This window comes from Dunckerocampus dactyliophorus, chromosome 3 (genome assembly GCF_027744805.1).
Source record: "Dunckerocampus dactyliophorus isolate RoL2022-P2 chromosome 3, RoL_Ddac_1.1, whole genome shotgun sequence".
Taxonomy (NCBI): domain Eukaryota; kingdom Metazoa; phylum Chordata; class Actinopteri; order Syngnathiformes; family Syngnathidae; genus Dunckerocampus; species Dunckerocampus dactyliophorus.
Window position 1 is genome coordinate 16,025,262 of NC_072821.1, and position 27,639 is coordinate 16,052,900.

The 27,639-nt window shown below is 40.9% G+C and overlaps 1 protein-coding gene across 1 annotated transcript in view; it reads left to right on the plus strand.

Moving 5' to 3' along the window:
* The first annotated feature begins 5,721 nt into the window (after positions 1–5,721).
* Positions 5,722–27,639, plus strand: part of fbn1 (fibrillin 1) — a 67,969-nt gene continuing 46,051 nt past the window's right edge. Inside the window, exons 1-7 of the mRNA XM_054770468.1 lie at positions 5,722–5,761; positions 5,838–5,994; positions 6,161–6,421; positions 10,387–10,469; positions 11,398–11,496; positions 12,528–12,623; positions 13,656–13,751. Coding sequence (XP_054626443.1) covers positions 6,240–6,421; positions 10,387–10,469; positions 11,398–11,496; positions 12,528–12,623; positions 13,656–13,751 — 556 coding nt within the window. The 5' untranslated portion in view covers positions 5,722–5,761; positions 5,838–5,994; positions 6,161–6,239. The remainder of the gene's footprint in view (positions 5,762–5,837; positions 5,995–6,160; positions 6,422–10,386; positions 10,470–11,397; positions 11,497–12,527; positions 12,624–13,655; positions 13,752–27,639) is intronic.

The window sequence follows — 27,639 nt, forward strand, 5'->3', positions numbered from 1 at the left end:
ATTATTTAAGAATTTAAAAAAGATATATATATATTTAAAATATACAGTGAATCCGCCAACATTTGATATTCTCATAACATTTCCCTGTTGTTTCTAATGGAAGAAATACAATATATTACATCCATGTCACATTTGAAGAATCATTTAGACATAACTGCATCTATGTCAAATCTCATCAGATTTTCATGTATTTATTGTGTAAATAAGTAGAAGCCCATTACACTTTGCTCCTGTACAACCACAGGATGGATGTTGATCTGAGAAGAACCTTAATTCATTATTATTCTTACTTTGTACATAATATCAATGCTATACCTCACAAAATGGCTAATATACAGCGGCCTCCAGAAGTAGTGGAACAGTGAGGCCAATTCCTTTATTTATGCTTTAGACTGAAAACATTGGGGTTTGGCATAAAAAGGTTAATATGAGACCAGAGAACAACATTTTAGCTTTAATTTCCAGGTATTAACATCTGGATCAGAAGGACAATGTTGTGTGAACCCACTCATTGTTTATGTTAGCAAAAGTATTGGAACATAGGTGTGTTTTGTTGCCCGGTGAGTCCTATTCAATTACTTATCCAATCAATGAATAGTATTGAATATCTCAAGCCAGTTTCAGATTGGGTTGGATAGGTATTGCCTATTTAGACTGCATTTAGAGGTGAAAACAACATGACAAACAGGGAGCTGTCCATGGGTGACAAACAAGCAGTTGTGAATTTGATAGAAGATGGAAAATCAATCAGATGATAGGATGCCTCCCAGACACCTCCCTGGGGAGGTGTTCAGGGCACATCCGACCGGTAGAAAAGTTATGTCTCTCAACTGGCCTGGGAACACTTCAGGATCAGCTGGACAAAGTGGCTGGGAAGAGGGAAGTCTGGGTTTCCTGGCTTAAGCTGCTGCCCCCGCAACCTGACCTTGGATAAGTGGTAGAAGATGGATGGATGGTTAAGAAATACCCTAAAACAACTATTAGTGACATCAACAACCTTAACGACCTGCAGAGGGCAGGAGTGAAGGTATCATTATTTACTCTTCATAGAAGACTTCATGAGCAAAAATACAATGGCTACACCAGAAGATGCAAACCACTCATTAGCAAGAAGAATAGAAAGGTCAGGCTGGACAAAAAGTTGATGAAAGAGATGAACTTAAAAAAATCAGGGGCAAAAGTTCTATGAACTGATTAATTTTTGATTTTGACTTTTGCTGTCTCTCAGATTCACAGTTGTTTTTTCCCCATAAACAGTTCTCTGGTTTTCATGTTGTTTTTACCTCTAAGTGTAGTCTACACAGGCAAAACCTATCCTGCCTAATCTGAAATTGACCTGAGATATTCAGTTCTATGTACTGATTGAAAAAGTAATGCAATAGGACACACCTGTCAGTCGCATGTTCCGATATTTTTGCTCACATGAAAAATGAGTGGGTTCAAACAAAGTTGTGCGTCCGTACCAGATGCAAATACCGGGAAGTAAAAGCTGAAATGTTGCTCTCTGGTCTCATATTCATCTTTTGATGTCAATCTCACATTCATACCTATGGACAATTTAGAGTCTCCAATTAACCTAACATGCATGTTTTTGGAATGTGGGGGGAAACCGGTGTACCCGGAGAAAACCCACGCACGGGGAGAACATGCAAACTCCACACAGAAATGCCCAACGGAGATTCAAACCCAGGTCTTCCCGATCTCCTGACTGTGACTGTGTGGCCACCATGCTAACCAATAGACCACCGTGCGTAGAGTAAAAATAAAGGAATTGGCCTCACTGTTCCAATACTGTTAGAGGGCATTGTATATATAGCATAAATAAAGTCATACATTAAAACAAAACCAACTATTGTAAGTTGGTGCTAGTCAAAGATTGTTCCAAAAGTGACAGGACTGTTCTGCTGTTTTTAAGGACCTACAAAGACAAACAAGCAAAAACATCTGCCAGTCAAGGCCACCAGTTAAATAGCCCTGTTCTACTGTGGACCATAGCTCAAGGGTGTCCAATCTATGGCCCAGTTAAAAATGGGCCACAAAATAAACCAACAGATGGTGTAGATTACACATGCCTTGTCACTACGCAATACGTACCCGGAACGCAATCTGTGCCGATTACCACATCACTTCCTCCTTTAAAGAATAATTCATGGAATAGTTTATAATAATAATATAAGAACAATTTATGGAATTTATGGAACTCAAATTTCTATCTATCTTAGTAACGTTTTTCAGAGTGGGGATGAGGGGGCGTATATTGCTTTCTGCCTTAAAATAGATCGACGGATGGCGTGGATTACACATGCCTAACATGTGACTGCCAAAAAATAGGCCGACCAGATGTGGATGCGTTCGGCATGTCACTACACCTATCCCTCAAGTGGCCACCTGTCGGCAAACTAACCGGGAAAGTCATCTCTTACTCGTCAGCTAGCGTGAGTGGAACTGTGGTTTAGCAAAGCATGCTCGTGCGACTCAGGCTCTATGAGTGTGTTTACAACTTGTTGTGTTTGCCGCTTGTTAATAAAGCGGTTGAAATTATATCAGGACTATGTCTTTCTTAACTACAAGCATGGCCATTGCAGTTTACGATTTGTAGCAATGTGTGCAGAGGCTGACAGCTCATTAGACAAGCTAGCTAAGCTACATTCGTGTCTGTTTCTGTCCGTCTCTTTTATTCATTGACACAAAAAGCACACCCTCTATAGTGGTAAAACAAGTGTAAAAAGGACCCTATATGTGTGGAGATGTTGCTTTGAGGCTGAATCAGTGGACAAGATTACTCCCCTTCCACTGAGCAATGGCTCAAGCCAGGAGAAGGTGTGCCGACTCCGGACGCAGGCAGGTAGGGACCGCGGTACGTGCGTGACATGGTTGGAGCTAATTAGCTGAGCTGACGTTTTGCACCGTTGTTGTTGGAGTAGGAGTATTAGTAGATGTGACACTGGCAGTCGCATGCTTTGAGGAACAGAAGCAACACATTTTCATACTTTCATAAATAGTAAATGCATGGATACATAGCAGTTGCAAAACAATGCACAGTTTTTAGTAGAAAACTGCCTGCGGCTCCTTTTTTTTTTTATTGGGCCATGGCACATGGTAGAAATCTAATTAAACAAAAAAAACCCAGCAAAAATAGAATATGGGTGGATGGAATATTTGCATAGTTAGAGCATAGAAAACCTGTTAACAACCTTCCAAATAAGTAAATAATAACTAAATAATAATAACTAAATAACATTGTTATACTCCACTAGTCACCTTTACATAGACATAATCACAGAAAATAAGCCATACAGTATTAGCCTTTTTTATAGACGATAGCCTTTTTATTTGAAATAGGCACAGGACACTATGGCTTACATGCAGATGCTCAAAACACAGCATGGACAGTTTAACACTTCCTAGTCGTGCATCGATTGGCAGGGGCATATTAAGTAATTTGGTGGCCCGAGGCAAACACAGCCATTGGGGCCCTCCACAGTTTTTTTTACATTTATTTTGATTTCCATTTTTACAAAAGCTGATTATGTAATTGAGGTAACTATTTCCCTTCTTATGAAATCTGTTATCTGTCAGTTTAAGGTGCTAGTTACATTGCCATGTTTATTTACTCCTCCCCCCCAATAACGATTTTAAATATGAATGTTTATCATCTTCTAACAAGTATGAATATGAGAAAATGTTCCAATTTCCTGAGCAAGATAAAGTACAGTACTTAAAATCATCAAAAAAATCCAAAGCGAATCATCCCAATGCTTTTACTGTAAGTGATAAGAACATAAAGCAACATTTAATACAGTTTAGCGCTTTAATACTCACATCTTTGTGACAAAAAGCGTCACTTTCAGCGTCATCCCTAAAACTACTACATTCTTCTCACCTGTGCTGCTGTCAAGAGCGACTGGCTGTCTGCCTTTGGTAGATTTGATTAAAAAAAAAAAAGTTCCTCTCACATTCTCCTCTTCTCCCCTTCACAGGGGTAACTCCGCATCAGTTTTCTCCAAACCGCGCCAACATGTTTGTTTCGCTTCAGTCTTGTGGAATCAATCTGCACATGGGCAGTAACATGGAATAGTCCATTGCATGATAACAGAGGTGGAGCCGTCGAAGCGCTCGTGATAGATTATGCATTTTGATGTAGTTTTAAGCATGTGAATTAAGACTAAAACAGTAATATGTACTTTAAATTGAAGAAAAGAGACGTATGAGACGTTTGGGGGCCCCAAGCAATTGCCTGTGTTTGCCTAATGGTGAGTCCACCCCTGTCGATTAGTTGTAAAGAAGCACGTGACACAATGCACAACAGGCAGTGCAGGAAGTATCCTGTTTGTGTTTGTTAATTGTCATGTATTGAACGGGTGAAATTATTGTATTATATATCGTTATTATGGAATTATTGATCATAGGGTGACATTATTGTACAAATATGGTAATTATTGTACAAATACAATAATTACTGCATGTCTGGCAACACTTTGGTGCCCCACCAGGTTTTTCTCATGCTAAAACACCAATGACTACAATCCTTCAATGGTGACTGTATGTAACTAACGTCCTTGTCACAACTTAATGTGCAAACCCAACACAATCCTTGAATCAGTGCATAAGCTGAGCTGAGGAAAAAAGATACAACACGACCATGGCAAGCAGAAGGCCGTGTCAACGGGTCTCACTCACTTTTAGAATGATAACATGCTTGAGCACAGCCAGGCGGACGCTTTATTTGCTGGGTGGGGCCGCAGACGTGAAGGAGTGTGTGTGAAAACTATCACTTACTCGGACCAAATTCCTCAAAACATACTGTACACACATTGTAAATATTAACAGGATATAATTCAATACTGGGCGAACAGCACAACTATATTCACATTTACAATGACCTATTTGGGTTTTTGATGCCTGAGCACCATTTGTTATTTGAGACATTGAAGGTCATGAGAAAGGAACACATTAATACCAAATGATTAGTGTGTCCCACAAAAGTGAGTGCACTCCTCTCATGTCATCAACCATTTCTATTACAGTATTCTTTCAAAGGACAATGCCACAGAAATTAAACTTGAATATTCCATACTTTGGAGTAGTCTGGGTACAACTTGTATACTGTAGATTTACTAGCCACTGAAAATGACTCAACAAACATCCATTATTGTCGATATAGCTGGCAAAGGTGAGGTACTCACTTTTGTAAGATACTATGCGAAAACATTTTTTTACGGTCTTTCCATATAAAATCTAATATAAATATAATCAAAATGACCCAACAAATAACACAACTTGTTTATTTATTTGATACCTCTCTGATAGCGTCAATCACAACTGAGAATTGTCTGGGGTGCAACTCATATTGGCTAGTACAAGTGTACCTAATATTGTGGCTGAGTGGAAGATATTGCAATTATAAGCACAATTATTCATCATTATTGCAAATTTTTCAACTTTTAAAGTGATTTATTTCACTATTTGCAGAGCAGGTGCACTTTTTCAAACGACGTCTGTTAACTTTTACTTTCTAAAAGTGCTTTATCAGCACTTCCGGGTTTCACCGTGCGCTTTGTGAACGTAAATAGCAAAGATAGTAAAGACTTTAATCTTTAATCTTTGTGCATTTTTGCGCTGACATTTGCTGCATCGCGAGAGCAGGAGAGGTGGGTGTGGATGGAGTGGTGTGTCTAGTGGGGAGGGGTTTTTTTTTTTTTTTGGAAAGTTGAGCAAAGCAAGGGATGAGGAAAGAGCTGAGCAGTGAGGGAGAACCTCGGTGAGTTTTTCTCCCTGTCCTCCTCCTGTGGAATGCATCAGCTCCTCTAAATGATCTGTCCTGGATCCACACGCAGCTGGACACGCACCGGCCCACTCCACGCGTGACCGTGCGCGTCTATTCATAGACGCTCATCGATGCTTTCACTGGTCTCTCTAAAGTTGTATACTTGCAAGTGAGCGTGAAAATCTCCTCTGCTGGGTGTGAGGCGAATCTCCTCCTCAGGAGACAAGGTAATTGTGCCTCTTTTTTAAAAAAAAACACAAACACATATTTTAAGACAGCTTTAAAGTAGGACAAATCAAGTCACACCAAATGTCTTCAGTGTGCAGCGGAATTGTTTTGCCCTTAAACGATCTTTTGCTTCTTTTTTCCACTTCTCCCTTGTGTTTTCTGCAGCTTTGACTCCTGACTGTGCAAGTTCTACAGCAGAGCGCTGGACATCTATTTAAGGACATTGCACACTTGAAGACTGGACATGCAGGACATTAAGTGTGGAGCAGGACGGCTTCTGCTACTGGTTCTGGTTCTGGTGCCTCAGATGTCCCTCTGCGTCCTGCTCGGAGACACTGGAGAGGTTGTGGACACCGGAGAGGTGAAACCCACTGACTCAAGAACCAGCAGAGCCAAAAGGAGGGGAGTGACAGACGTTCTCAGAGGGTAATGTGACTATGATAATCCCTTAGCCATTAGACCCATATGCGGAGCTTTGATTTTACTTCCCCTGTCTCTTCTTCTTCTATACACAATCACATGCCTTCTCTGAAAAGAGCATCTTTCTGCATCGCTGTCACATGCAGGTGTCTCTTGGTGAACACTTTGTGGTGCTTTATGAGCCCTGAAGGTCAGGGAATATGTGTGTGCATGTTTTAATAATATCAACAATGCAAGGCTGCCCGAGATGAGTAAGATTGTCTGTGATGGGGAAGTTTGGAGCAAAGCTTAGCAATTAAATACTGGCAAGGAGATCGCATTCCTGCTGCCTGCAATAATAAATTACATCCAAACAAAGGAGGCCATTGGTCGTGTGTGGCTGTGGCAGAGAAGGAGAGAGGGAGAAGGAGAGAGAGAAACAACCTAATCCTCTTTCTAGCCAAAAAAGAAAAAAAAAATGGATAAATCACATCTGCAGCTGCACACAGTGGGTCTCTGCTGGAGTGTTAGTATGTTTTTTGTGTGTGCATGCGTGCGCTTGAGAGAGAATAAAAGCAAGGAAGGCACACTAAAAAAAAAGACAACATCTGTGTGCGGTGATGACAGCAAACAGCTGATGAAGGTCACACAGTAGACATTTTTATTTGACATGCTTTAAGTTCATTTATGTGAACATCTGGGCTCAGGAAGAGGCTTCGTGCTGTGTCACGCTGACTTACCACCAGAAGAATGTTTCTGACATCCTCATGATTACCTCATGGATCTGGTTGGAGTTACATCCAGTGACCTTCAGGTCAACACAGATTCAATTCTCACATATGTAAGCCTCAGGCACGCCTGTAGGGGGCAGGATGGCTCAGGCAGTGACATCAATAGGAAATGTTTACATAGGTGGGTAGGATTTTTTTTATAACTCATATGCAGCTTTGAAAAGGTTTTATTGCCAGTTTGTCTCATGATACAACACCGGCCACAGAACACTTGACTCTAATGCGATAAGAGCTGCTTTTACAGAGGTTTTCATTTACACTGACAAAGAGGTTTTCGTTTAACCATATGCTTGTTATTGTGGTTATGCTCATTGTGTAGTAGAAGTGCACCATATCATATGAAGTTGTTTCTATTATTTTGGAAACCTAATTGAGCATGAATGGGGCGTATGTTAGTTCCTTAGGACAGGGCACCACTGCACCACAATTTTTAGATTGTTCCTGAGCTCGGTTCTTGTAAGATTTGTGCAGCTTCGGTGGTGTATTTTTCTCCAAAAATCTGGTTAGGGGAATTCCGCTTTAGTGGTTCTTACTATATTTTGTTACAGCAGCTGCTTTATATTGTCACAAATCCCATCATCACAAGCATGTTGCCTGTTTTCAACAACTGACCTAATTTTAACAGACGTGGTGGCTAGCTACATTTTCATTGGAGTTGTTTCTTGGGGAAAAAAATACCATTCCGATTTAGTAAAGTATCAGAGCTTCCGTTAGCAGACAAAAAGGAAAGGGTCTATGGATAGTTGAATAATCTCACTATGCATATAAAACTGACTTTAAATTGAACAGACTTCTTTGAAATACTTGGAAAGTAAAGTACAACACTTTCATTGCATTCTTATTATTATAGTGGATCCCCTCCTATTTGCACCTGGGAATGAAAAAAGCTTATTTTTTTAATTTATGGGAAACCCCCAAAATAATAAACTGATAAATAAAACCCAAATAATCATCTCTGACAATAAGCCATTGTTTTGCAGAAAACACCCAAAAATGTATGAAAATGTATAAATACTAGGGCTGTCAAAAATAACGCGTTATGGCAGTAACTAACGTATTTCATTAATTACGTTACATTTTTTTTTGTAATTAACGCATGAGCACCAGAGCAAGCACGCCTCTGTTATGACGGCGGACGGAAGCACAGTGGAACGTCCCCACACAGTCACACAGAGTCTGACGCTCTTTTATAACTTTATTCTGACCTGAACACATCAACAGCAGTACAATTCCAACACCATATACTGTATGTATCTCCAACACACACACGTCTCCAGTCCATTCAGCCTGGGAGCGACACTTCCTCATTCTCATTACAAGAACGCAAGATGCATTCAGGGATACTCCGAACATCATAAAACCGGCTTTAAAATACGTGTGTGTGTGTGTGTGTAAATAAATAGGAATATAAAGAAAAACATTAGTGCATATTCTTATCACTCACTTTGTAACTCTTAATTCAGATGTACAATTTGGTACATTTACAGTACGTATGCTGGAAAATACACTGAAAACAAGTAAAGTTAGCTTAAATTACATGATGTGTTTGAACGCAACCCCTCCTTGCTCATAATAACACGATTTAAAGTGTGATTCATATGTTCTGCTACTATTAAAGACATATTGTGTTCAGTTGGAGCTGTTAATACATACGTACACATGTATATATAATCCTGTCCTGTCATTTATCTTTCTGTTAATCAAATACAGTAAAAATGGGCGTATTGCGGACATAGTTGCTAATGGTGATTAATCATGATTAATTAATTTTTAAACTGTGATTAATCTGATTAAAAGTGTTAATCATTTGACAGCTCTAATAAATACGTGATGATAAAGTGATTATAAAATACATTTTGTTACAATATGGCCTCAAAACTTGCAGTGTGGAATGTGGATTATGTAGACGCATTGGAGGAATACCTAAATCATTTCAGACTGCTAGCTGGGACGATCCAGCCCTGCAGCACAGTGGAGCCGCGGACCTCCGCTAGCTGCGTATGATGATGGTGATGGAGGCAGCTCCACAGGAGATGGAAGCGCAGTAGCCAGACAGCCACGCTAACGGCTAGACCGTGGCTCTGAGTATATGTTGTGGGTCCCCGTATATTTGCAATTCAGCATTTGTGAAATTCATGGATTTTTTATCAAAACATAATTTTTTTTATTTGTGTGAAAATCCACCCTTTAGTGCTTTTAATCTCCATAATTAGGCCGTCATTTGGTACAACACCCATGTCATTTACCCTAGCTTGGTGATTTTTTTTTTTTTTTATCAATATGTAGTAATGAATTACATAATGTGAGCATAGCATGTAACTGCAGTAAAAGGCAGCACACTGTGGCACTCCCAACCCAAACGTCTACCTTAAAAATAACACATGTGGAACACAAGATACAATTGCACCATGTGGACTATGCGGGTATTGAAATAAAAGCTTACACATGAATATACATACAAAACAAAAGAGTAATCCCTCGTTTATTGTGATTAATTGGTTCCAGACCTGCCCGTGATAACTTAATTTCCGTGAAGTAGGATTCCTTCTTTATAAAAGAAATACTTTTGTAGTTAGAGCATAGAAAACTTGTTAACGACCTTCTAAATATGGTTTCTGACATTATTCAATCCCTCTAGACATGAAATAACACCCCTGTAGTCACCTTTACACTCATATTACCCAATATATGAAACATAATAACAAAAACGAATCAATTTAGGACATAAATAAGACTTGTACTTGTGCGTGTTACCCCCGTTATTTGGGCGGAGGGCTCAGAATGTAACCCCTGCGAATAGTGGGGGATCTATTCGGAAAATGTACGATTAAATATTATCTTTTCAATATTACTATTAATGGGATGGGTGGCTCTCTCTCCGAATGTTCGGAACTCCTGTTTCCATGCCAGTGTTTAACTACACAGAAAACTGACGCTGGAAGGAGTTGTGTCGCAGTGTAGGTCCTTGTGGGTATAGTTCAACTTCCCATAGCAAACATCATCCTCTTCTTTACATCACAAACTAGTTGAGACTGAACTGACAGCTCCTCTGCTGGTTGCACCCAAGTAGTGCACTCCATTTTGACTCATTTGCATCAAGACAGTCATTTTTCATTCATTTTCATTTTGAACACCCACTTTCCCAAACATGGTTGCATGATTGACAGTGAGCCATGAGTTTCTAATGTCATGTCTACACAGACCCAATGTGTGCGGCTCAAGGAACAACGCTTACTGCTGCCCTGGCTGGAAGACTCTGACTGGAGGAAATCAGTGCATTGTCCGTAAGTATCATCCATAATAAGTCAGTTCGACATACATCATAATACAGTTGGCCTACAGAGTCATATCTCTATTTGCTTTGACTCCTGACACTATAAGCAATCATGCCTGTTGTATTGTATTGACACCAACCAGGATGGTGTGCTTAAGCTCTCCACTTATTTGCTTAATTAATTGGACTGGCATTGCAGTGAAGAGTGGATAATGATGTTGATACATTAAATACAAATGCTCTCAATCATGCGCAAGCAGACAAGATGACCTCAAGCAAGTGGAAATTTTTAATTCTGGTTCATTTACACCGGCATTCTTTGGGATGTTTCTTTTTATAGTTTCTGTTCTCTTTCTCAGCCACCCCTTCTTTTCCCCCCTCGCTCCCTCAGTCGACAGGAAGGTCTGAGAGCCTGTAGCCTCATATGATTGCAGTCTGGCGGGCCGGCCGGCTGCCAGGATGCCTGTCACGGCTCTAATGACATTGTTTAGCAGTGGGGTTCAGGGAGTAAGGGTCAGCGGCTGGACTCTACCTGACCAGAGCTGAGCCCATGCAGCAAAGCCAACAACAGGCTGTGGGAAAGAGAGCCGACAGAGCGAAAAATAGCCTGCAGCAACTAAAAACACTGACAAGAGGACTTTTATGGCAGTGCACGTCAAAAAAGAGAATGTCTTGGCCCCATGTGGTCTGCTATAACTTGACTATGATTAGGGTAAAAAGAACATTTGGCCCTATTTGTACTGTATCCACATTGAGATTTTGAATTATTAGGGTGGAGAGTTCATAATGAGGTTTAGACCATAGTTAAAGCTACACCATGTGCAACTGAAATTCAAAACCAGGCAGCAGAGGCATCATTTCAATTCACTCTCACGCACCATGAAGACTCCATAAAATGGAACATCGTTAAGGTGTGTCACTCTACTTACTCTTTGCAGCAATCTGCCGCAGTTCTTGTGGAGATGGTTTCTGCTCCAGGCCCAACATGTGCACCTGTCCCACTGGCCAGATCGCCACGTCCTGCGGATCCAAGTCTGGTGGGTTAACAGCTCCTCCCCTTTCCTAACTTTACGCGATAGAAGCCACTATAACCAGCTTAATGGCTTTCATTAAGGTGCTGAAGGGTGCGTTCACACTTCTCATTTTTCTTGCGGTTAACAAGAAACTCTAGTTCTTTTGCTCTGCTTGTACAGTTCGTTTGCTCTGGCGATGCAGCCACCTGAGATATAGGTGTCGGTCCAACTCTCTTTAGGTCTGAGTGAGCAAGTGTGGACGCCGACCACACCAACACACCAAAACAACGGATAGGATGTCAACATAAGACCAGGCGATGGTTAGCAAAATGTCAGATTGGTAAAACTTCTGCCATAGAAACAAAAGTCCTACCATCGTATGTGATGCGAAAGACATAATGTTGTTTTGGAGGCGTGAGTTTCATTTGACAATATAGATCACATATGCCATCCAATGGCGCGACTTTATGTACTTAACTGATTAAAAATCTAACCTTCAGCTAAAACTCTTAGACAATGAAACGCATCACTGCCTATTTGTGCAGCTGGTGTTGGGATTCATTCCCACTTAGTGCTCCATTCAGAACCACCCTGTGAATCTCTGGTGACCAATCCAGTGTGTAGTTTGCTGTGACCCGGAACTGTATAAATAATACAGAAAATTAAAAGACGGAGGATACATGCGTTAATCCATGAGGCATTCAGGAAAATGGAAATGTTCATTCATTTTTTACATGTGGGTTGTGGTCTATTCCAGCTGACTTTGGGCAGGAATTTGGGTATACCCAGGACTCGTTGACGTGATCTAGTCTGTACCAATCACAATAATCTTGCGAGCTGTTGTGTGCCTAAGTCTGATGTGGGTTTGTGTGTGTTGGAAAAGATCCACAGTCAACATGTTTCTTTCTTGCCACTCACATCCCTTTAATCCAATGTACTCCTCTGTTTATACGCCATAAATTTCAAGGAAAATATATCAGAATCTCGAAAAAACTGTGGCCCAGACTATATTTTACTTATGTTACAGTTCTGTTTTTGTGTCGTTCTGCCAACAGTCCAGCACTGTAACATTCGATGCATGAACGGGGGGACATGTGCTGAGGACAGCTGCCTCTGTCAGAAAGGCTATGTTGGAAACCACTGTGGTCAACGTAAGTGTTACAACATCTGAAAGAAAATAATGTTTTTTTTTTTATAGCTTGGATTTTCCCAGAATTTCTTAGAAGTAGGAAAACAAGTATGGAGGATATCATAACGCAAAGATAATGTTACTTTCCAACAGCTGGCTGAGATTTGTAATCATTTGTTTACCTCGTTCAGCAGCACTAACATTTTTTTGGTACTAAAACACAGGTCATAATTGAACTCTCAACATGGGACCAAAAAAAGAGTATCTTCTTGTTGAATTTCGGCAAATGAATGTCAGTTTTTCTGAATTGTACCAATGAGTTAGCGCACCAGAAGTTCACTCATTTCATCCACTTTATTTGAATACATAGGACAATGTCGTCTAAGACCATGTATGGTATTTTTAGTGACCGCTGTAAAGGCTGAATTTTCATCCGGTTATGGTCAATTATAAAATATTATATTTATTTAATTATATATATTATATTTTTGTTACATATCTTATTATTATTATCTGTTAATATAGCAGTATACAGTAGGTATTTTCACAAGACTGTCCTTCATAAAGTGGTGGGTGAATATATGTGGCAGGCTCATCTAGCTAGGGGCAGGGCAAAACATTATCAAGTTCATGAGGAAGGAGTTTTTTTCCTTCATAACATCATGAGTCTGCAAAACTCTGGCTAAAAAGTGGAGCAAACAAGTGAAGGAGATAATAGATTTTTCTCACGTTTGGTGATCATTGACAGACTCCAGGGACACACATGATGACTATTACAACATCATTAAAAAGTCAATTTTGCATAATAGGGGACTTTGAATCTACTAGTATACACACTTGACAATGACAATGACACTTTAGTATGTGTTCAAAGCCACTAGAAACACTGAAAACTAAAGTATTAGCTATCATTTAGTTTTGAATGTTATCCTGGATCTCTAAATATCCTCTAAGCTAACATCCCTAACACGAAAATCAAGGCACAATGCCCTAAGTGGATGAGAACGTTGATTTTACCAGCAAAACCTAACCGTTGTGTCTTTCTGTCTACCAGCGGTATGTGAAAATGGCTGCCTTAACGGAGGAAGATGTGTGGCTCCCAACAGATGTGTGTGCACCTATGGCTTCACCGGGGCTCAGTGTGAGAGAGGTAATGACCAACAAATTGCTTTTTTACATCGTCGTCTACTTCCTTCACTCCAAATCGATGGACTGGTTTCCAATATGGCTGGTTGCTGAATAGCAGTCATCTTCTGCAACTTTCTGGTTATTTGTGCCACCAAATGCGGTTTATTGCACAACCATAGTCTGACAAGATTCACCCAGCGGTTACCATCAATTTCGACATGTGCTGTGCAGTGAGGCTCTGGGGATTGCAATGTCTTTGTAAAAGTGTGTTCTCTGTTAACTGAAGCCCTCCCAACCTCTTGTGGTTGTGAATGCTCCAAAGTACACAAGTCTGTGCAACATCCCAAGAGTGAAACGTGTGAGAGTTGACGCGCTGTAGGTCTGTTGTGGTGATGACCGGTAGAGGTCAAAGTGGTGGCCTTGTAAAGCTAATATTTGGATTGTCAGCAGAGCTCCTAATTAGTCCACTCTTTTTTAAGAGCCCGTTAGATGTGTGTGGCGAAAAATCGTTCCTCTGTTTTCTTTAAGCCTGCAGCCTTATCTGCTGAAGCACACTGTAACACATGTGACTTTGCTTTTTTTATTCCTTTCTTGTGTGCAAGCTTGGCCTCAAAGTTGGTGTGACTCAGATGATGGATGGGACAATGTTATTATTTCTCAAATGTGGCGGTCTTTACACACACAATTGTTTTTGTTGTTTATCTTGCATGTGCATCATACCTCACATGAAAACAGCAATGCTCTAAGCAACTTATTGTTAATTGGTTCCAGACCCAACTGTAATAAGTGAATTATCCACAAAGCAGGATTCCGTCTTTATAAACTGAATATTTTGTAGTTATGGCACAGAAAACCCTTTTTCTATCTTCTAAATGCATTTTTTAAACATTATTAAAGCCCTCCAGACATGAAATAACACCCATATAGTCACCTTTACATTCGCATTAACCAATACAGTGGATATAATCAGAGAAACTGCTGTAAATGCGTTCCAGACGTGTGGACAGGAAGTGATGTTGGCGGTTCAGAGTTGAGTTTTAGCTGGATTACGGCCACAACAGTAGCCCGTCTTATTATTATGATTCTGATTATTATTTTCTTCTGTGAGACAATTTTAACCTGCAATAAAAGCCTGTTGTTCCGCTGATCAAGTCTGCTGCTTGTCTCAATTACTGACACCTAGTGACCAATCTAGAAAACTACATTCACAATTTAAATGCAGCTTTTTAATTGCTTGTATTTGTATTTTAGTTCATTTAGCCTTTTTTATGATTGAAAATGCTTAATTTAGGCAAAAAATATGTAAAATTAGCTTAAAGATGCATTTTTCTTTCTTTTTTTTTTTTTTTTACTAATAGGCTGTATTGTAATGTATGTTTGAAAAACCATGATAGAGTGAAACCGCGAAATTAGAACCGCGATGTAGTGAGGGAAGACTGTATACTGTACGATGACATGTGTTGTAGTGTTGTCAACTTCCTCGTTATCGCTAAGCAGCATGCCACAACTACTTCTAAATGAAAGCATGGCAGTGTTAACCTGGATTCAACACCCATTTTTAAGTTTTTTTAGCTTGCCGTATGTATGAAAGCTTAATTGTCACTGTAGTCGACATAGAGTAGAATTAAATTACCGCAGCAGCTGTTAGATAAGAGTATGAAAAAGAGTATGAAAAATGATGATGTCGGTGGAATGACGATGTGGCAGGATGACTGTGCACAAGTTAGACTTTGAATGGTAGTAGTACACCTTAACAAAAGACACACTCCACATTTCAATGCGACTAATGCGGCTTGACAACTCTTCTTCGCTCTTTGGCTGGCTCTAACTTGCAGGCAAACACCTCTGCCCCCCAGTGGCAGGCAGTCAAGGCCAGCAAGGCCTTCTCTGCTGGCTATTATAAGTACTGCGCTACATTTACAACTTAAATTCTAGTATTTGTTCCATGAAACTGTATTAATGTATTACCAACAGTCTATGATTTTCACTGCCTAGTGTGTCTCTTGGATGCACTGCTTCCGTTACGTGTATGTACTGTATGTGTATGTGTATGTTAGATTTTTTTTTGTCCAAGTAGAATTCAGCTTCACTGTGGTGCCATGTCAACGTAATCTGCCTAGGACCTTCAGAGTTAGGAGTGCTGACCAGATGTCACTTCAACTATTAGCAATGGGTCTGTTTATTTGAAGGGGACCTATTATGCTTTTTTGACTCATAAATGTTTTTACAATGTTGTATTCTCATGTTAAACGATGCCAACGCGCCAGATAATCAGGTTTGTGCATTTGGAAGTGACCCCTGAATGCAGTTTTGGACGGCTTTTTTAACACTGAGTTCCATTGACGTCAGTGCAACTTGGACTTCTTTATATGGGTATGCCCAGGCAAACGCTGTAGGCCTGCCCTCTCCCCGCTCTGGTTCGCTCTGCTCTGTTTACCATGCTAGCACGTATGGCTCCCAGGAAATGTTTGTTCGGGTGTGCCTAAAGAGGCGAGCGTCAGGCAGAAGTGTTTAGAGTTGCTGATTCCCGGCCAGCAAGAGAAAAATATGGTCATCTGTAAATGGCACTTCACACGGGACTGTTTTGTGAACATGGGCCAATACGAAGCTTGACTGTCCGCCAAACTGTTATTGAAGTCTGACGCCTTTCCAACGTTACTTTGTTGTGTTGAAGGGTCAGGAGAGCAATTTATCAGTGTCCTCTGTTTATTTTGTGTAAGTAATCGGACAAAAGGGGTTCGGCAGCTGTCCAGAAGTCCTCAGGAGTGCTTGGGAGTGTGACCAATCACAGCGGAGTGGGTTCTGTGAGAGGTGTACCTGGAGGAGGGTGGAGTAAATTACACAGACCGTTTGGGTGGGAGGCAGGAAACGCTGCGGGAAGAGGTGCAGAGTCCAGAACTCAATCAAAGGCTCGAAAATTAGTATAATAGCTCCCCTTTAACCAATCAGATTTCAGAATATCCTCGCAGGGCCAGCCATTAGGCGTACAGTAATGTCTGACTTTTTCCATCCTCCGATTGGTGGATCAGAGCAAAGAAAAGTTTGACAAGCAAAAGGTGGCCGTAAAACACACCAAAATTGCTTGCCAACCGGCAATAAGCCACAGAAAAAGAAGAATCTATAGCGATTTGATGTTGGACATCCTTAAAAATCCATATTTAAGGTCAACTTTACCTGAAAAGCTAGACATAAGGAGAGGTGGACCAACTCCGAAGCTAGCTAACTTGTCTCAGCCGATGAAAGGGTTTGTTTGCCACTTCCAAACCAGTGCTTACGAGAGGTACAACTGGTCTTACAGCCTTTAAGGCGCATACTCTGGAGATTTTTGTTGAGTTATGTTTTTGCCATGTATTGATTCTGAACGTCTCCAAATAATGTTGCAGTGTAGAGGTTTAGAGTTGTTTAGAGACGATATATTCAAAGATAGGGTTAACTGGGTTTCTTGCTGTAGTAATAATGGTATTCATCCCCCGTTTTGTAATGCCATGCATTGTTATATTCCATTTTTGTATATTTTGGATGGTTTGATTGAATGCGACAGTAGTATTAAGAGGTGGATCCACTGAAGGCCCAGGAACAAAATTCATCGCCCGCCACTGCTATAGCCCCCTATAGCCCAACCCTTGAATCACAGCTCAGAACCGAACACAGTACTCCCACTACAAAATCATATGAAAGCAGAAGTATCAAAATAAAAAATATGCCCAAATGCAGGTAAACGATTTCAATGATTTTAACGTGGTGTCTTTCAAACATCGAGTTCTGTACCAACACAATCAACCAACATGGTCAACTTGCCAGCATGCTTGGGAATATGATGCGCTCTTACACATTTGAAAATACTGGAAAAATGCTACTTTTAGAGAATTGGCGTCTTTATTTTGTAATGAAAGATTAGGGATGAGCCGTTATAAACGAGTATCAGTTACGGATAATGCATTTTTGCCGAATCTGAGCATGAAACGAGTACAACTCATCATTATCCGTAATCATGATGAAAGAAAATCCTCATTATGTATTCACTCACACACAGCGACCGCCCCTCCCGAGACAGACTGTGCAGGCTGGAGCCACAAAGGATTTGATCGGCGCCTCATTCACGTACACAGTATATTGGCAAGTTGAAAATGGCTCGTGTGGTGTTGCCCACTGCCCACTCCTCTATTCCGGTTTGCATCTAAAGTTACTTGGTAAACTTGTTTCAAAAAGTATGCGGTGAATTTGACAAGACGGCGCTGTGCAGGCTTGTGTTGTGTCAGTCACTTATGTAACTCAATATGGATAGCGTGACCGCTTTTTTCCTTGAAATGTATTTTTGCCTTATTCCATGAAAGCATCATAAAACAGGCGTGCTACTTACAATATAAGATTTTTTTTCATGTTCAGTTGGCAGTACACAGACAGTGGTAACAGTAGCCTGCATTGACTGGCCACAACATTAGGTACACCTGCACAAGAACCGCATCAAACATTCTGCCTTGATGGCTATCATAGTGTGGTAAAATATTACACCCCTCTCAATACGTTGCAGTATGTACGTTGCAATCTTAAACTTGTTTCGTAACGTGCGTGGTGCATTTCACAAGACATCTGTATACGGCTCAGGGGTCAGTCACTGCCGGTTTTTTTTTCTGTCTGCTTGCTTCTAATTTGACTGGTGATATAAAGTCAGTTGGAAAACTTTGCTCGTTGTACCGAACGCAGTGCTTTTGAGAAAAATACAGTGAACAAAGCTGACAGATTATTTCCCTGTTTGCCATCACTGGATGTTTGCATGAATCACCAACTTCACACAGATCATTAAAAAATAATGAAATAATAAAGACGTACAGATCATTTACACACATACACGGTACACATATAGCTGAGTAATAAATTAATATAGCAACTTCTGATCAATCCATGTCAATTTCAGACTTAAAATAATGTACCCATTTAAGCCCCATGCATTTCCAGTTAAACCAAGCCCACTTATAGTTTATGCCCCGCCCACTCCGAGTACAGATATGGGTACGGATCATTTAGATGGGTGAACAGATACAGATACAGATACAGGTACAGATACAGATACAGATAGTGGTGTACTCGCTCATCCCTATGTAAGATTAATGTCTACATCAACAAGTGTAACCGTAGAATCGTATCAAATGGAATTGAATTTAATTGTTTTTAAAATAAATTGTTTTTGAATGCTTATTGAATGCTTATTGAATCTGTATCACAAAGAAATGTACAACCCTAGTCATATCTTGTATTTTATATCAAATATCACAAAGCTAATGGAAGGAAAGTCTATGAGTGCAGAAGGTCGGTCTAATACACAGGCTACCAGGAAGACAAGTGGCTTGATTTATTAAGTCAAGTTTTGGTTGTAGCAGGATACTGTGCCACTGCGGGTTTTGCTAACAAGCTAGCATGCTAAGCACAAATTCAAAACATACTGTGTTTAGTTGTGGATGTAACCTCAACTTTGATTTGATAAACAATAATTTGATATTAAATGTGGCTCTTGTGGAACATTGCCTGTGAGCTGGTTTATGAGTAACATATTTGTGTTTTGTGGTTTGTTTCATCGAGTGAAATGAGACTGCTGGTCCATTTGCACTTGCGTAGTGATGTCTCCATGACAACGTCAGCTATTTGGAATCGGGGTTGTTATTTCGGAAATTTAGTCGGCAAACCGAACCTGCCTTGGTTCAGTTTCCCAAAAATTTGTTTAAATTATGTTTTTCAGCCTTTAAAGTTTCTAGTATAATTAGCCTATTGAGAGTTGCTTGGACCAAAAAGATGTGCTCTGACTTTTTTATAGACCGAACATTAATCTGTCATAAAGCTGAAATAAATTTCCCATTTTGACTTATCCATGTTATATTTCCAATGAGTTCATGTTGTGTTTTGTCTTGACCGAGACAAGAACAGACCACAAGTTTGTGTTTTGGCTACATCTAAGTCACTTTCACAGGAATTTCCTTGATGACTGAATGAAGTACATGTGTACACACAACCGTGAACACTTGCATTTGAATGCTTGGGACAGAGCTGCGTCCCATTACAACTAGATTTTATCGTATTAGCAGGCACACAACTCCACACACGTTACCCGAACATCAGCTGTAGTCAGCTTGGGACGTGAAAACTTTGTCTTGTGATGTGAACACATCAGCTGCCTGCTAACCAGCTTGGCCACTCACTGGTCCAAAAATGCAGGCTGGTACCTCATCAATGTTTTCTTTGTTGCTTCTAAATGTCATTTTGGCTGGAATGTGGGCTCGGCCACAAACGTCCATAAGGCAGAAGATTGCATGCAGAGAGCTTCTTGCTCTCATTCAGTGAAGTGAAGCGTTACCAAGCATTTGAGATCCATCGGGTTTGTGGCGAGAGCGTGAGCTGAAATGAGGCGGCACGTGAGGAACACAAAGTGGGCTTAAAATGACAGTGATGTGCTTAAATGCCTCACTGGATTGCTTCTGTCTGTTCCAGGCCAGTACGAACCTCAGTGGGTAGATACCCAAGTGTGTGTCTTTGTGTGTGTTCAAGTGGCCAGCTGATTGGCCAGCTAAAGTGTACATAACACACACCAACTGTCCACAAGAATAACTACACTTGCACAAATGAGATCCTATGCTATGAGAGTTGTATAGCAACTTGTTGATATATTATATATTATATTAATACTTGATTCTTGTGGTTGTAGTTTGCAGTGGCATAGAACCACACTCTATCACACTAGCTACATGAGGGAGTCAAAATATTAAAAACAGGAAATTTGGGATTCATTAAATCACGGTTGTCCAAACTTTGTCTGCATGGACTGCAGGGTGTAGGGCGTACTTTGTTAAACTTCACCTTTTGTTTATTTATGTATTCATCCATTCATTATTTTTTTTAACACATTCAGGGTCACAGGTTAACTGGAACCTATCTCAGCTGACTTTGAGAGGCGATGTACACCCTGGACTGGTCATTAGTCAAGCACAGGCCATATATAGACACTATTCACACTCACGTTCACACCTATGTAGAATTTATAGTCTCCAGTTAACTCAGTGCTTCTCACATAGCGGAGCGACTCGTTCAGAGGGTGTAAAGGCCTTCGCCTCCAATTTTGGGTCAACATTTGCAATAAAAGTGACTGATGTAACACATCAAATATTTCCAGCTGCAATAACGCTCCACTTCTCTCTTTAATTACCATCGTTCTCTAGTGACGAAGGAAGCTAAGGGGCTGTTCACGTGGGAACGTTTTCAGGTCGAAAGTATTATATCGTTTCAGCCTTTCATCCACACGGCAATAGCGTTCTGGGTGCCCTGAAACGGTATTTGTTTTAAAACAGCTTCCAAAGTGGGAAAATCTGATAACCCCAGCTTGTCGTTGCCATGGAGACAAGCAAAGCACTACTTTCTGAAAACGATGACGTCACCGCCCCCTCGCTGTCATGTGACCGGGAGTGACCGTTACCAACAAGCCAACATAACATTGGAACACTTCGACTGACATGACTCACCTCAATTACCGATTATCTTTTTATGTCTTATACTCCAAAAATATTTACAGAAGTAAATCCACTTCCTCGTCAATCTAGACAAGCCTTGGAAAGGGGAAGACGACCGACTTTATGCACATTCGTTCTTTCTTCTTCTATAGTTTGGTGCCACGTGGTTCTGTCTGTGTGTTTGTTTACAGCACCACATGTAGGTGTGCCTTATGTATTACATCGTTTTCACCCAGTGATCCATTCACATCTGGATGTGACTAGTTACTATTGCGACACTGTGTAGACACAATTTTTTTTCAACCCGGCAAAAAAATAATAATCCTAGGAGCGTTCCCGTGTGGACAAGACCTAAGAAGCTACAGATTTGATGTCCAAAAGGGCAAATTAGTTATATGTTTGCATGCCAAATACATACAGCCTTGCTAACATACACACACACTTGATAAAATGAATGTATTATTTTTTGCCACTATATTTCTGCATGCTAACTGTTGTATGATAACTACAGTGTTGCACGCAATCACACATACAGTTGTCAGCGCACTAGGGTGCTCGGAGGCATTTACGAGTGGAAAAGCACTGATGGAGCCCAGGATACGTTGTCATGGTAACCAAGCCAAATCAAAGAACCCCCTTTCCTTGACCTGAGAGCAGCAGGGACAGTGTAAGTATTGTTGTAAGGTGAAACATCCAAACATCTTTGGAAGAAGCCATGAGAAAATGGGATGTCGCTACCTTTTACGTACGGTATCTTCCTACCGGTCTTTTTGCTTCAATCAGTCACCCTGTAAAATATGTCTGAGTTGTTAAATCTGAAATTGACAGCCATTTGGGCTAACACGTCACATCACGTGCTCACTCCTGCCCTTATTGACTTGTGGCTCATTGCAGAAATAAAATTAAACAAAAATAACAAGGCATCAAGTCACGAAAAAAAGCTGAAATGGTCTGTTAGTGTCTTTACTAACGATGTTGGTGCCAGCAACTTATACAGTGGTTTGTACTGATACATAAATAAATATGATTCTCAATAGTCCCAATAGTATTTCAATTCAGGGGGGAGATTTTAAAAATGTCTGTCGCCTCAGGGGGGTAAGACAGAAAATTGTTAAGAACCACTGTTAAATTTTTTCCGTTTAAGTGTAGCTGTAGTCCTCCTTGGGCCACACGGTGGAAAAGTGGTTAGCATGTGGGCCACACAGTTAGGAGATTGGCAAGACCTGGGTTCGAATCTCGGTGTCTCTGTGTGGTGTTTGCATGTTTTTGAATAAAGCATGTTTGTGTACTCCGGTTTCCTCCCACATTCTAAAAGCACGCATGTTAGGTTATTTGGCGACTCCAAATTGTCCATATGAATGTCCGTATGAATATGAATGTGAATGATTGTTTGTCTATATGTGCCCTGCGATTGGCTGGAGACCAGTCCAGGATGTACCCCGCCTCTCGCCCAAAGTCAGCTGGGATAGGCTAATAAGGATAAGTGGCATAGAAAAGGAATGGATGGATGGGTATTCCTCCTTCGTAATGTTCTTATGTGGGCCATGAAAAATTTTACTTTTAGAACATACCAAAGGCCGATAAAAAAAAATGAGCTGTGTGTCCTGCAGTTGGGCTGCGGGCTGGCCTTTGGACACCCCTCTATTCCGCTGTGAAAGTGCTCATATTGTTGGTGCATGTGTATGTGTATGTGCAACAAATCGAGCACATATCATATTATGATGTGCGAGTAAAATCAGATTTAGGAAGAGTGGCGATGGAATAGTTGTTCATATGTTTTTGTGCAACTTGGAGTTAATCCAGGGAACTTTTTAGAGCCACTTCCTGCCTGGCGAGGTTGTTGTTGTGCATAAACGCACCAGTCCTCGGGGAGGCGGACGTTTCTATTGTGTTCCAAAGTATCTGGAACTGGTGTAGACATTAAATAGCTTGCCTTGAGTTAGAAATTAACCCTCCACTTCCACATCACGGTGCATGTTTACTGAAACTGCACGGAGAGTATGTGAGCGATTTTCCGAATAGCTGTGAATGATTTTCCGAAAGTAGAGCAGTGAAGCAAAGAGAGCAACATTCTTCTAAGTTTTGGTCTGTTTTGAGATCATTGTTGGCTAGACTATAGATGAGCTGGTCGGGACATTAGCTCCGACTGTGTGCGTGTGTGTGTGTGCGTACGTGCGTGTGTGTGTGTGGACACGTGCGAGCACTCCCAGCTGAACAGGCTATGGGTGGATCCCCCAGCTGCTCACAGTTCATAGAGAGACAGTGAGAGGACAGATGAAATGACACCACCACTTTCCCCACCACTTTCAGCCTCTCCCTGTTTATCTCAGAAGTACATTAGTATTTTACATTAATTCACTAAACATTTGTGCCTTTACTGCCCACGTAACACTTGCAACAACAATAACAATATCTCCCCTGCTCTGGTCAATATAACACATGGTGCCCCTTCTTGAATTATATAGATATGCAACAATACAGTATAGTAACATGTATAACTGTGAACACTATGATCACTATAAGGACAATATTTCACATAAATGGTGTAATGGGATCATTACACCAAGTGTCCTTCGTTGTTATTATACTGTAATGACTGTAGTGTAAAAAATCTTGCAACACGAGGGTGAAGTATTGTATGTACTCTATGTCATCGCATGTAAAAGGAATGATACATGGACATATGAGACAGATCATCTTTGATTGAAAAGTCCAAATTTTGTGTGTCAGTTTGGTCTTGATAAACACAAACCAGTTCCTTGAGTGGATCTGATTGTCAGACATGTTTTTTTATTGTGGTTGTGGTTTGCAGTGGTGTCTAACTGCACTGTAACATACTAAGAGTTGTTTGTAATATAGTATTCTGATTACTTCCCCAGCAGTCCATTATCTTTTCATACTGTGTCTCTTGTCTGCACTGCTATGTGTATGTTAAATTTTTTTTTTGTTCTATCTGTTTTTACGTCTGTGTAGGCTCTCAGTCGTACAGGAGTTGTCCATCGAGGAAAAGGCTTCTTGAGACGTCATCTGTACTTCTGTGTAGAAGGTGTCGGACGTTTCGCTCCTCATCCGAAGAGCTTCGTCAGCAAACTAATAAGTGCTGGTAGCTTAGGCCTTAAATACAGTAAGAGTGGGCGGAATTGGTGTGCCAACACCCTCCTCCTATTGGTTTGTTACACTAAGCCTGGGCGGAGCAGTGGTATAATCCTATCCTGTTATTCACACCTACGATAAAAGGGAAGTGTCGCTCCCTGAATTGGGTAGACCAATCAGACCAATACTAAAGAAAATTGGATCAAAAATCTGTCAGACAGAAGCCTCTCGGAGACAGAGAAGGCAGTATTAACCAAGGGTCTCAACTTCTCAGTGACTCCTAAAACGATACCCACAGTAGACTATATCACAGCAGCTGAATCGGCCATCAGGAACAATAACCTTTCTAGAACAGAGGCAGGGGACCTTCGTCTGAGAATATCGGCCCTTCTCAGTAGTGCCAAACCACCACCGTCCAATATCACGTTAGGTGAGAGGAAAGCATTAGCGGCTCTGCAGAAAGATGACAGCATCACCATCTTACCAGCTGATAAGGGCAGATGCACAGTGGTTCTCAACACATTGGACTACGAAGAAAAAATAACAAGTCTAATTAGTGATGCCAACACATATGAGCAACTTAAAAGGGACCCATCCAGTAGGTATAAGAAAGAAATCATACACTGTCTCCAAAAGTTAGAGAAGGAAGAACTAATTGACAGACAGATGTATCATAGGTTATACCCTGGGGAGGCTACACCATGTATCTATGGCCTTCCAAAAATCCACAAGGAAGGGTTTCCCCTCAGACCCATTGTCTGTAGCATTGACTCTACCACGTACAATGTAGCGAAATATGTAAAAACAGTCTTATCCCCATTGGTAGGCAACACTGATCATCATATAGAGAACACAAAAGGGTTTGTGGCGAGCATCAAAGACCTCAGATTGGAGCCAGAGGAAACTTTGGTGTCTTATGATGTGACTTCACTTTTCACATCTGTCCCCACCTCAGCAGCAGTCTCGGTGGTGAGGAAGAGACTGCTCGAGGACTCAACTCTGCATCGGAGAACAAAACTTAGTGCTGACCACATCTGCCAATTACTGGAAATTTGCCTTAACACCACATATTTTCAGTTTAGAGGGAAATTCTACAGACAAATTCATGGTTGTGCTATGGGCTCACCAGTCTCACCCATAGTGGCGAATCTGTACATGGAAGAGATGGAGAAACAGGCTCTCACATCCTTCTCAGGGACAAAACCAAGGCACTGGTTTAGATACGTGGATGACACCTTTGTCATAATCAAAAAACAAGAAATTCAGTCTTTCACAGATCACATCAATGCGGTGGACACCAATATCAAATTTACTCGCGAGGACACTAAAGAAAACCAACTAGCCTTCTTAGACTGCAAGGTAATTATAGGAAAGGACAGACAGCTACTTACAGAGGTCTTTAGAAAGGCCACACACACTGACCAATACCTGCTTTTTGAATCAAACCATCCACTACAACATAAACTAGGGGTTATTAGGACCCTCCAACATAGAGCGGAACAAATACCAACTAGTGCTGAGGGAAAGAAAAAGGAGACACAACATGTCCAGAGAGCGCTCTCAACCTGTGGGTACCCACGGTGGGCTTTTAACAAATGTCAAAAGAAGAGAGTAGGGAAAGAAACCCAAAAGCCCACAGAAGCAAAAAGGAGAGGAGTGGTAGTCCCTTATGTAGCGGGGGTCTCCGAAAAACTCCAGAGGATCTTATGGCAACACAAAATTCCTACCTATTTCAAACCAGTAAATACCCTGAGACAAAAATTAGTGCATCCTAAAGACAAGGCTCCAAACCAGAAACAGAGCAATGTGGTCTATTCCATCCACTGTAAAGATGAGGAATGCAAAGAGCACTACATTGGGGAAACTAAGCAAATGCTCCAAAAAAGGCTTTATCAACATCGCAGGGACAATGCTAGTGGTCCTCAATCAGCAGTACATCTACACCTGAAAGCTACCAATCACTCTTTTCAGGACAGCGAGGTTAAGATTTTGGCCAAAGAAAACAGATGGTTTGAAAGAGGAGTAAAGGAAGCTATTTTTGTCAAACAACAGAACCCATCATTGAATCGGAATGGTGGTTTGAGGTTTAATTTGGACCCTGTGTTCAGCAGGTTACTGAGACCAAAACCCACAGCTCTTAGTCTTGCAAATGAGGTGAAGGCAGGGCCGAGCCAGAACAATAGATGCTAACAAGCCAGTATCAGAGTCGTTCATACCCAATTCAGGGAGCGACACTTCCCTTTTATCGTAGGTGTGAATAACAGGATAGGATTATACCACTGCTCCGCCCAGGCTTAGTGTAACAAACCAATAGGAGGAGGGTGTTGGCACACCAATTCCGCCCACTCTTACTGTATTTAAGGCCTAAGCTACCAGCACTTATTAGTTTGCTGACGAAGCTCTTCGGATGAGGAGCGAAACGTCCGACACCTTCTACACAGAAGTACAGATGACGTCTCAAGAAGCCTTTTCCTCTATCTGTTTTTAGCATCTACATCAATCTAATCTACCCAGGGCCATCAGAATCTGTACTGCTGGCCCATGTTGCATACAAACTATTAGCAATGTGGCTGATATTTTAAAAAACAGATTTTAGATTCACCATACAAAGCCAGCTAGCTGGCCACAGTGACATCAGCATTTCTCTGTCCTCTGATTGGTTGGTGTCTGAAATCCTGTTCGCTAAGACTTAAAGCTAACAGTGCCCTTTAATGCATCATTACATGAACAGCACAGCACCTAATCGAGGAACCTTTGCCAACATGAAAAAAGAAGGGACACATGAATTTGTTTATCGTTCTGTGCCTGTTATATGACCAAATAAGTGAGTTTATAAATATAAAAGTGGGAAACTGTTTAATTGCCACTTCCACTGGACGTCTTCCAGACCAGTGCTGAGTGAGTGGTGAATGTGATGTATTGTATTTAATTTTTTTGAAGTTTTTCATTCTGAACAGCTTCAAATGTTGTAGTGTAGAGGTTTGTCGTTTGGAGTTGTTTGGAGACGATGTAGTCGAAAATATAGGGTTGACTGGGTTTGTCATAACGGTATTCATCCCAATTCTGTAATGCCACATTATTATATTGTAAATTTGTATAGTAATGATGGTATGTATAATTGTGACGTTATAGTGGTGGTATTAAGAGGTGGTTTGGGTAGCTCAAGCCCCCACTGAAGGCCCAAGGGGGTATATACGTATATATGTATTAATTTCCTCTTGTGGTTGGTAAGAAGGACTAGTCAATCGATCGCATACATTTGCAGTAGAGACTAAGCAGGAGGGAGGGAAAGTAGAAGGAGAGATGACCCAGTTCTAGTTCACA